We start from the raw sequence: 12,046 nt of genomic DNA, 5'->3' as shown, positions 1-12,046 counted from the left end.
GGCCATGATCTGGGCCTTAGGTTTCAAAGAAATTTTTAAAGTAAGATGGTATTACAATTTTACTTAATAAAAAACTAAGCCTTAGAAAATTTAAGTAATATGCTCTCAGAGGCACACAGCTAGTAAGTAGTAGAACAGGACCTAAACCGAGTTTCTCTTTCTGAAGCATCATGTTCTTTCAGTTATGCTATAGCCTTTCACCAGGAGTTATGTCATCTGGTTTGCTGTGTGTGTGTGTGTGTAGTCCTTAGTCAACTTACATAAGTTTTCTGTCATTTAATTTTTGCAGATAAGAAAAAGACCCTTGAAATTAAAGATTTTTGCTGTGGACACTGCCTCCAAGAACTTGAAAAGGCAAAGTATGAATGTCAAGATCTGAAAAGAAAACTGGAGAAATGCTGTAGGCATTTTCAACATTTAGAAAGGAAACACAAAGCTGTAGTGGAAAAAATCGGAGGTTAGCACCCAAAGTTGCACTGCCACTAGTATAAAAGCTCTTTGAGTTGAAATGTTCAGATGTGACAATTTTATTAATGGATGCACTGGTTTTCTCTGGGGATTAATGTAAACCAATTTGGATCTTATTTTTACTAACCAAATTTTCAGCAAACTTGAAAGAGGAATATTTCAGCTTTGATTAAAAGCTTCCTACTCCTTTCTTCCTTTCTTAATTGAACGGATATTGAGAGCTTAGTATGTGTCAAGCAGTATTCTAGGCACTGGAAGACTTCACTAAGCCTTAGAAAATGGAGGCCTTTGCCCCTGAGAGCAGTGTTCTAGGAGGGGAGAAGGCATAGACAAAGGCCCGGGGTCTGCTCTAGCCTCCAGCCAGCCCATGCATCACAGTGCTCTCAGGGCAGTCTGTCTAAAGGGATATCTTTGGCCATTTCCCACTGCCCTTCTAAGAAGCGAAGCTGTTGGGCTTAAACCACTGCTCCCTCTTATTCACCTATAACTTGTGCTCTGAACTCTGCATCCGAAATGTTTCAGATTCCTGAACTGATTGTATTTTCTTTTTCTGCTAGGTCTTACATATGATGTTGTCCCTGTCTTATACTTACCCTACCATTTCCCTTTTGGTCTCCCTCTCATGCTTTCAAGTTCAACTCAGAAGATGCCTCATCTGCAAAGCCCTCCTGATTTTCCCATCTGTGTTAAGTTGGCCACTCCTGTGTTGGCCCAGTAGCACTTGGCTCTTCCTCCATCGTCTCATTACCATTCTGTACATTAATCATTTGGTTACTATAATCATTCAGTTACCTAGTCAAACTGTTACCTGAGGGTGAGGACTGTGTCTTGTCTTACTCATCTTTGTGGACACGATGTACACCATCTTCTAGACAATAAATGTTTGAATGAATAAAAAAAACAAATACCAGGGTCTCAGATAATTGTGTTGTCCAAAAAGACCAGGCAGATTGGCTCATTTATTTTCTCTCTCGCCTGGACAATGGAAATTGCCTCCTGAGTGTGTCTTCTTCCAGTCTTGCACCAATCCATTCCTGTAGGGCAGCAGTATCAACCTTTAATAAGTGGAATTAGGCCATGACACTGTCTTGTTGAGAGTTCTTCAGTGGGTTGGCAGGCCTGTAGTATGAAATACAAGCACTTAATTTAACATAGTTTAAAAAGGTCTTCATGATCTAGTGCCTGCCAGCCCTCAGCCTCTTCTCCCCAACCCTCTCATTCTCAGTCATAGTTTGGATTTTAGTGTGTCTCGTCTCTGGGCCTCTTGTCTTCTTCCTCTCTCCAAACTTCCTGATATCAGCCTGGCTAACTCCTACCCGTTTTTCTCCTAATACATCACTTCTTCAGGGCAGTTTTCCTGACTACCACATACCTGGTTAGTCCTCCTACTACATATTCCCTGTAGCTCCTGGGCTTTTTATAACATTCATTATCTTCGTGATTATCTATTGTCTCTACTCCTCTTGGAGGTGTAGACTTTTGGGCAACAAGAATCAAGTCCTGTCTCAGCACTTGGCACAGTACTTGCAGCAATGTTGCACATATTTGGGTAAATATTGCTGAGTAATGAAGCCACCAGCACCACCTACTGCTTACCAAGTCTGTTAGAGATAGATAATAAGTACTGTAAGGCCAGAAAGTACTATAAGGTCTTAATTAAGAATTTTGAGATAAAAAGCTTTAACAACTGTACTTGCCTTTTGGTTAATTTCACTCCTTAAAAGAGGCCAGTAGAATAAATAAATACAACTGTAAGGTATAGATGAAATATAGCTATTGCAAAATTTGATAAAAGTCAGAAAAATATTTTTACCTCATAGAATGACAACTGAATATGATTATTATTTACTAATGATATTTAGCACTATACATTATTGCCATAGTTATTTTGCACAGTGACTTTGAAAGCTGCTGTCTTCCACAGTTCCTTGACTTAGAAATGATCCAAGAAAATTGCTACTTTCTTTAAAACAGTAGGCTGATAAAAAGGTCAGCGCCAGAATTTTAAGTCATTTAATAGTTTTATTTGAATTTTTTCTCAACATAAATCTATTAGGTGATAATATGTTTATCATTGGGCTTCCTTCTTTTTTGTTTCTTTATTCTGTTTTTCATTTTCTTGGTAGCATTTGTTGAAAAGTGGTTTAAAAGTATATGTTACATCAGCCACCAGGGGTTATTGGATAATTGCATTCCCCAGCTCATGGGGTGTGTTGAGGGGCTGGCATAGTGGGAAACATGAAGTACCATGTTCACATTTTACTGAACATCAGAATTGCCAGGCCTTCTATAAGGCATTGTGCATTTGTTGTTTTATTTCTGTTATAATCTGTAAGGTAGATAACACTGGCTTCATTTTACATGTGAAAAAAACTTAGACAGATTAAGTAATTTGCCTAGATTAATTCAGTAGGTAATAAACTGAGCGAGTGTGGAAACTTTGTCTTTCTGACTCTGAAATTCATGCTTTTTTTCTTTTCACACCATATGGACTCTGTCAGTTTCTTCATATTCTTTTTAAAAGTTCAAGGAATTAAAAATCTTACATTATTTCTAAGAATGACACTTAAGGTTAATGTTCTGTATATTTTGTATTGAGGTGCTTGTTCAATGATTATAGGAGGACAGACAGTATACTGGATTTAAGGAAAGATGTAGTTAGTTATACCTATTAGGTTTCTACAGAGCTTCCGTCTAGCTGGAAAACAAAACACATGCATGTGTTTTATATACCCCAGGATGGCGTTTAGCTCGAAACAAGATGTGCTATAGGTGTTAAGCTAGAAGAAAATGTAACCAAGGAACATTCAGACTAGGCTTATGAGAATGAATGACCCAGGAGAGCAACTGGAAATGATGCATTCTCCTCTACAGCCTTTTTGTTGGGAACATGGAAAGGAAGACTGGGAAAATCTAACCTAATATAAACTTTTCTTTTACAGAAGAGAATAATAAAGTTGTTGAAGAATTGATAGAAGAGAACAATGACATGAAGAATAAATTGGAAGAACTGCAAACACTTTGTAGAACACCACCAAGGTAGACTTTCACTATTTTAAAGACCATTTTATTTCTAAGTATCCTTTAATTTTTAGGAATATCACTGGTATTGTTTTGTTCCTATCAAAAAGTATAAAAAAGGAGATAATTTCCCAAACCCTAACCCCAAAAGATACCCTCTATTAACTCCATTTTATATCATTTTAGCTTCTTTATACACACATGCTATGTGCAATGAGTTGTTAAAAAGTTAGAATGATTATAATCTTTTGTTAACTTACTCTTATTAGAGAAGCATTCCCCTAAGTTACTAGATGTGTTCCTACAATGTGCTTTTTAATAGCTTTGATACATTTTCATCATGTGGACTTACCATTATTTATTTAAGCAACCAGAACATAAGTTGTCTCCATTTTCCTCTTGCTTTAAATAACTGTGTAGTGGAGATCTTTTTGTATGAAATTCCTTTTTTTTTTTTTTTTTTTTTATACTGGGGATTGAACACAGGGGCACCAAGCCACGTCCCCAGCCTTTTTTTTTTTTTTTTTTTTTTTTTTCCTGGTATTTTATTTAGAGACAGGGTCTTGCTGAGTTGCTTAGGGCCTCAGCCTTCCAAGCCACTGGGATTACAGGCATGCAGCATCAAGCCGGTCATTTGTGAAATTCTTCATACGTCTCAGTTTATTTTATTAGATTATGTTTTATTAGAATATTTGAATACATGGATGTATATTTTTCAACATATACATGTCAGTTTTTGTCAGTTTTTTCATTATAATCTCTGCTTTTGCAATCTTGGATTGTCTTTAGGTCACTGTCGGAAGGGGCCATTGAAAATGCATGCCTGCCGTGCAATAGGCAGGCCTTGGAGGAACTTCGGGGGCAATATATTAAAGCTGTAAAAAAGATTAAGCGTAAGTCCCTAAAGAGATTCCCAAGATTTTAAGGATGGTTTGAACCTTTTCTATTGCTGTGAAATATAAATTCAGAATTTATGCACATTAGTACTTTTTCCAAACTTTTTCTTCAATCTTAGAAAAGATCATTGATACCATTTCAAAATTATGTAGTAATGGATCATTTTGCCAAAATATGTTTTGGAAATGACATGGAAGTAGAGTTGTTTTTATATTGTTGATTATCCTCATTTTTGTTGTTGTTGTTATCTAGACCTTAGTATTAAACCAAAAAAATTAATACCTTAACAACATATTTAGTAATTATTACATATTAGCAATTATAGCTTCCTACCATAAACTTTTAGGGAGTGTGGAAATGAATCCAGTTAGCAGCTGTTCTGTTATTTCTCATCATATCTAATACCTGTAAACTTGGGTCTCAAGAATTTCTCAGGACCAGGTGATGGCAGCCACTCTGCAGAGCATTCCCCTGGTACAATTTCAGAGTATAAAATACTTCCTGCTTTCTAATTACAAAATTGCAGAGAATGGATGTACATTTCAATGTAATAGCCAGTATTTATTCAGGAAAATGTATATTTGCCTCCTAAAACTGCATTTATTTTTTTTTAACAAAAAAGAGGAGGAAAAGGCTCAATTTCCAAATATAATGGTTAGAGAGCAGAATCATGTATAGAGTTCTGATAAGCTCAATCAATATCAATAAAGGGAATTCGTATCTCACTTGTTACTGGTGTTAACCAAAGGTGTATTATAGTGGAAGTGAAATTTAAAGCATTTTTTCATCCTAATAAGATAATTTGTATGTGTGTATTATGTCATAGTTACATGTTATAAAGATGGTTGGAGGTTTGATATCGGCATGTACTTCATTTAAATTTTTCCTGTTTCAAATAATGAAAAATAGGCTTGGCATTTTTACATAGAACATTTAATTTTCAGATGCTAACTGATATTAATAGAGCAATTCTTGTATAAATTGATATATAATGAAGATGAAATTCTAGATGTAGGATGTAGTTCTGGATTTAGTTTTTAAAAAAGTTAAAGATGGAAAGAGAATTTAAAGCTGTGGATTAATGATTTTATGCAAATTTCAGAAAATGTTTCATCTCTCAGCAGCATTTTGTATAAATCTTTCATAGATTGTAATGTATTTAGTTAGATGCTCAATAAATGCTGCTGAAAGTAAATGAAACAGATTTTCTTAGCACAAGAGAAGAATGAGTCTTTGCAGCTCACCCTGTCTCCTTTTCTTCTTTTGTTTTTCAGAATATTTATTTCTTTCTGTTCACTCTTTCTATTTTTTCTTAAATGCTTAAGCTTCTCCACCTCCTATTTATTTTATTTTTTTGCCTAAGTATTTAGAATACGACAGAATACTCTGTATTTTCTTACCATAAGTAGCTATTCTCATTCCAGACAAACCTACAGATTCTCTTGAGTCTACTAAAATGATGATCTGAAACACCCCATTTTAATGAGTACAGAAAGTATAACTTTTTTGACTCATCAACACTATTTTATGACATAATAGGGGTCAGGATTTTAAGCAGGGCTCAGTTGACCAATCCAAGTACCCCTGTGGCTTCCTTGGGGATCATTGAGTGGTGTTTTGCTGGATTCTGGGCAGGTCTGGAATAATGTTTAAACCATACCTCCAGTCACCTTATCTCCCAGAAAAGTGGTCTGAAGTCTGCCCTTTGTGTTCCTGAAAAAGTCCTAATAAAACGTGCCTCCTGTGGGTATTTCCTCCCTGGTAGGTGACATGCTTCGTTACATTCAGGAGAGTAAGGAAAGAGCAGCAGAAATGGTAAAGGCAGAGGTATTGCGGGAACGTCAAGAAACTGCCCGGAAGATGCGCAAATATTACTTAATTTGCCTCCAGCAGATTTTGCAGGATAATGGAAAAGAAGAAGGGTAAGTTCAGTACAAACAATGTATCCTAAGAGCACCAGGACAGTATATTGTTATTTCTAAACATTTTCCTTAACCACAAAATTAGCTCTTCTTACATGATCAGCTGTTGGGGATTAAGAGAGGCTTATGGCTATGCTACCCTAAATGTTGGCAGAGTTAATAGAAAACAAATCCTGGGGCTCAGGAAACTTACAAACTATTTAATTTTGTATTTTGGAATTCCCCACAGGGCTGAGAAAAAGATTATGAATGCTGCTAGCAAACTTGCTACAATGGCAAAATTGCTAGAAACACCTACTTCTAATAGATCCCAGAGCAAAACTGCACAGTCAGGTATGTCTAAACTAAAGTCACTTTAGTGTTTTTTCTCTCTTCTTTTTTGGATATTGAATAGTCTCAGTATAAAAAAGAGCAAAAGTATAAGGAATAGAGTTTATAAAGTTGCAGGGGAATTGCTTAAACTAGAAATTGACGAAGGAGAAGAGCATAGAGTTTCTGGTTCAAGTTGGTAGACAAGCATGTCCATCAGCTCCCCATTGTTATAACTTCCCACTGTTGCTTCCATCCCTAAAAATGATAGGAAAGGTTTTAAACAACAAATAAAGAATAAGAAATATATGAAATTAAATCTCGGTTTTAAAAGGAGTTAATGGGTAGATCAGAAGCTATAAGAAATCCTGGAAGAAACCAGGCACAGGGGTGCAATCCCAGCAGCTGAGGAAGCTGAGACAGGATCGTGAGTTCAAAGTCAGCCTAGCAACTCGGCAAGACCCCAGGCAACTCAGTGAGACCCTGTCTCTAAATAAAATACAAAAAAGGGCTGAGGATGTGACTCAGTAGTTAAGCACCTCTGGGTTCAATCCCTGGTACCGAAAAAAAGAAAAGAAAAGAAAGAAGACAGTATACAATCAAAGATGAAAAACTTCAATTCAAAATTTCCAGAAGATGACAGCCTCAAGTGGAAGTGATATCAAAACTGTGCCACAAGTGAAAGTGGTATGGTCTAAGAGAAAGAGTGGGCTTCGGGGATGCCTGTGGGGTGATTGTTGGGCATTCTAGAGCAGTGGCAACCCGGTGAAGGCACTCCTCATTTCTTCCTCTTCCTTCCCTATCCACTGTTGATTGGACTGGGCAACAGCAAGAGGAAAAAAAGTCTGGGGGCAGGGAAGTGCTCCAGGTGGCCAGCCACAGGAAGGAGGCATTAGGAGCCCAGAACTATTAGATCTTTCTGCCCTGCTGCTTGTTCTCCCTCCCCCTTCCCAGTTCCTGTAAGCAAGCAGCATAAAGAGATAACGGTATTCAGGACATCTACAAGATTACCGTATAACCAAGAATCACCATACATTTACAAAAAGCTATCACTGAGAAAAAAGACAGCAAACTAACATCAAAACAAAACCATTCGAACTTAATACCTGTCCTAGCTATTTCACTGTTCTGTGTGACTAAAAGATCTGAGCAGAACAATTTTAAAGGATGAAAGTTTATTTGAGGGCTCATGGTTTCACGTCTTAATCTTAGTCCATAGTAGGCTGGGCTCGAGGTAAGGCAGGGAAAAGGTGTTGGAGGATAGCAGCTCACATCGGGTATCAGAAAGCAGAGAGAGACTCCACTTGCTAGATACAAATATATATATACCTCAAAGCCACACCCCAATTCCCACCTCCAGCCACACCCTACCTGCCTCCAGTTACCACTCAGTTAATCCCATTGAGGATTGATTCACTGATTAGGTTAAGACTCAAAACTCCATCATTTCTCCTCTGAACCTTCTTGCGTTGTCTCACACGTGAACTTTTAGGGGCCACCTTACATCAAACCATAACAATACCTAAAGCAATGGAATTAATAGAACAAATAACAGAACCTAACAATGTTAGAAATCATAATATTCTTGGATAGATGTAAGAGAATATGGTGAAGGAAACTAAAAATATGATAAGACTTTTATTATGTTCAAGGAGAGGATGTGGATACTGACAGCTTTAGCAATTACTAGAAAAATATAGGTTTAAGAATATGTGCTAAAATTAAGGGTAACCAACAAGAACTAGAATATATAACTTTCAAACTAGTAGAAGAAAACCTCTGAGGAAAAATTTATATCAATATCAAGAAGAGGAAAAGGTAAACAAATGAAAACCTAGAAAAAATCAGAAGACAAAAGTTAGTTGAAATATCAACAGTTACTCTAAATGTTGAATAGGTTACACTCACTAATTAAAAGGTCATAACTTTCAGGTGTAATTTTGGAAAATATGGACATTTTGTTATTTTAATAAGATCATCTAAAGTTCAAAATAAAGGAGTAGAGAGTGATATACCTAGCAAATGCAGTGCTAATATTGATGAATTACGAAAGTAAATACAATATTAGGAGAGCATTAAAAGGGTTGAAGATGATAGTTTATAATAATAATGGAACAGTCTCCCAAGAAACTATAAATTGTTTCTATATATAAATAGTTTTAGAGTAAAAAAAAAAAAAGAAAGAGCTGATAAAAATACCTGGGGCGGGGGAGAAGAAAAGGTAAATTCCCAGTCACACTGGGACATGTGCAGCATTATCTGTGGGGAAATGGAGCTTTTGGACTTCCTGGAAAACTTAAAACAGAGATTGTTCCAGAATACATGAAACATCCCTCATGTAGAAGCCCAAAGATTATTTGTGTAAATTTTGGAATGGTGATGAGAACTTTAGGGATAGTCAGTGGCACACAACAAGAAAAACATTTCCTAGAGCAGGGGCAACGTACAGGTAGTATCCCTGGTAGAACTTTACCCTTTTCCTGAACTCTAGGGCTGAGATACCCATTCTGAGATATAATGCTTCTAATTCTGTGCTGTGTGGCGGGTTTGCCTCTGGTCTGATTTAGTATCCTAGTCAATTAAATCAGAAACTCTAGGTTAGGTGCTGGGTGAGCAGGGTTCTTCCAGTAGATTTTCTTCATCAGAAACTCCATTCTTGACCTCAGAGTCAGAGCAAGATTGGAGACATTGCAGTTGGCTCTTGGAGTGCTATAACATCTCTTGCAGAAAATGATGGATCAGGTGGATAGCAATAATAATATTTTGAACTTCAGAAACAAAATTACCAAGTATTATTTAGTAGATATATGTAAAGTAATATCTTTATGTGTCTACAATTGATGTGTTTTTTGAGAATGATTAAAATACATATGCATTCTTTGAGAATACATAAAACATTATTCTTCTCTTTAAATATTAATTTTCTCCTAATTTGTGTTCCCCTAATTTTGTTTTCTCTTGCACATAGTAGCACTACCCCTGACTTCAGAGATGCTGATTGGAGTTGAAAAATCAAAAAGAAATGATATGAATCAGAATATACCACGTTTTGAAACCAAATCAAACTGTGTAAAAAGTATCCCCAGAAGTATGTGTGAACAAGTTCCTAAGAGGAGGGCTGCCTGTAATTTACAGAGACGGTTAGAGGATTCAGAGCATGGAGACATACAGCACATGGCTCCCCAGGGGTCACATTCAGACTTTCAGTTTGGGGATAGCACTTGCAAACGCCTGGACGTTCTGCCAAAGAAAGTTTCTACTGAATTTGTTCCATATGAAATTGAAGAAGGCTTTGATTTGCACAAGAAGAAAAACCTGCCCAGTGATACTGGCTCTCAGTTACTTCTGCATTCAGCTGTATACCCTTTTCTTGAAACCTTTGGAAATAAACCCTCACCTAGATGTTCCCCTGGGCTTTCTGAATCAGGATCCACTCATATAACCTTTCGAAGTCCTAAGGAGAGGCCTGATTTAAAAGTATATACATGCAATTCTGAAAGTGAAATTGCTGCATCTGAGAACAGTCAAGGTTTGGGTATTCAGGAAACTCCAGTAAAGGACGGAGGAGACCTCAGTGACTCATTATGCTGGCTTTCCAACAGTGCTACTTTACCCTGTAACAGTCATGAAGTGTCATTTTTACATAATAGGCCACAAGGAACTCCGGATATGCTAGGTGACTCTACCAAATTGAAACAGTTTTCAGCAGCCAATTGTCTTTTAGATAGGGAGAAAGATAATATGATTTGCCAACCAATGAAATATCAGAGTGATTACACTCCAGGCCTGTCAAAAGAAACCCTGTATTCCCATCAGGGGAAGATCAGTGTGACTCCTGGACACGCAGTGCATCATAAGACTGATATATTCAAGTCAGACTCCAGAAAGCTGAACAGTACAGTTCCACCTTCAGTATGTCGGCAGCCTGCAAGAAAATCAGTTGTTCCACTATCTAGTCAACAAGATAGTGGCTTTGATAGTCCATTTGTTAATCTAGACTAATTGTTTACTCTATTTAAGAAGAATCATTAATATTTCAACAAGAGAAGACTTCAAACTGAAAAAATTGTGGGCTCTACCTATATTGAGATGTTTTAATAACATCTATTATATGAGTAAAGTATTCTCATAAAATTATACTTGAAATATTTATGTTGCCTTAATCTTCTAAAGGCTGGATGGTGTGTTTGTAATCTGCTTATGTGTGGTGCTTTTATTTGGTTTCTAAACCATCTATTTTTATACTTATAAATTGGCTCACTCTGCACTGTTAAATTATTTAAATAAAATTGCATATAATCTGTAGAATTGTCATGAATTATTTTGTAGTTCATAATGTAGAAATATATTAACATCATGCTTGAAATTCACTCAGGAAAAAAAAATAAACTCAGATGATTTGTATGTATGACCTGCCAAATGTAATTTTTGAAATTGCCCATGCTGTGAGGATATGGACTTAATCTAGACATATATTTCCTGATAATGTCTACTCAAAAATTTTATTCTTGCTTTCAATTAGAGAAAAGAGATTTTGCTCTAAGATACAGATTTGTGTCCTGGTTTCATTATTTAAAATATTAGTCTGAATTTTTTCAGTTGATAATTTGCATTATTTCATATCACATCTGGAGACTTTGTCTCTTTTATGATTTCATGTTTTCTTTCATCTAAATACTACTTTTTGAAAATTTGAAATAATAAGCTTTGTCATCTAGCAAAAGATGTGAAGCTGTTAGATATTTATGTCAGTGCAGAATGGTCTGACTTATGAGTGCTGTGGGTTGGAGACTGCGATTCTGAATGGAGAACACATACAGAAATGGATGGCTACCTAAATGCCAGTTTTTCTAGACTAGTTCTTTTTTAGATTCCTAGAGAGGGATATGAAAATGTTAGGATTATTCTTTTGTTGTTGTTGTTTGTTCTATTTAGCTATACATGACAGCAGAGTGCATTTTGACTCATTGTACTCAATGGAGTACAACTTTTCATTTCTCTGGTTGTACACAGTCTAATCACACCATTCGTGCAATCATACATGTACGTAGAGTAATGATGTCAGTCTCATTCCACCATCTTTCCCACCCCCTCATCGCAGTCTGCACAATCCAAAGTTCCTCCATTCTTCCCTTACCCCACCCCCATTATGTATCAGCATCCACTTATCCGAGGAAACATTTGGCCTTTGGTTTTTTGGGATTGACTTATCTTGCTTAGTGTGATATTCTCCAACTGCATCCATTTACCTGCAAATGCCACAATTTAATTCTTTATGACTGAGTAACATTCCATTGTGTATGTATACCATAGTTTCTTTTTCCATTCATCTATTGAAGAGCATCTATCTTGGTTCCACAATCTAGCTATTGTGAATTGAGCTGCTATAAACATTGATGTCACTGTAGTATGCTGATTTATAGACCAAG

At 36.4% G+C, this 12,046-nt stretch overlaps 1 protein-coding gene across 19 annotated transcripts in view; it reads left to right on the top strand.

The window, feature by feature from the left end:
* CEP152 (centrosomal protein 152) overlaps positions 1 to 11,021 on the top strand; it is a 90,483-nt gene extending 79,462 nt beyond the window's left edge. For 10 of the 19 annotated variants that reach the window (XM_079130224.1, XM_079130230.1, XM_079130229.1 and 7 more), the window contains 6 exons: positions 290 to 457; positions 3,411 to 3,507; positions 4,279 to 4,382; positions 6,152 to 6,308; positions 6,538 to 6,641; positions 9,586 to 11,021. In XM_079130224.1, the coding sequence (XP_078986350.1) occupies positions 290 to 457; positions 3,411 to 3,507; positions 4,279 to 4,382; positions 6,152 to 6,308; positions 6,538 to 6,641; positions 9,586 to 10,619 (1,664 nt within the window). In that variant the 3' untranslated portion in view covers positions 10,620 to 11,021. The remainder of the gene's footprint in view (positions 1 to 289; positions 458 to 3,410; positions 3,508 to 4,278; positions 4,383 to 6,151; positions 6,309 to 6,537; positions 6,642 to 9,585) is intronic. The other 9 variants (XM_079130221.1, XM_079130217.1, XM_079130216.1 and 6 more) reach the window with 3 other exon arrangements.
* Positions 11,022 to 12,046: the final 1,025 nt, after the last annotated feature.

This window comes from Sciurus vulgaris, assembly GCF_902686455.1.
Source record: "Sciurus vulgaris genome assembly, chromosome: 2".
Classification (NCBI taxonomy): domain Eukaryota; kingdom Metazoa; phylum Chordata; class Mammalia; order Rodentia; family Sciuridae; genus Sciurus; species Sciurus vulgaris.
This window is presented reverse-complemented; position numbering and strand designations above follow the sequence as displayed.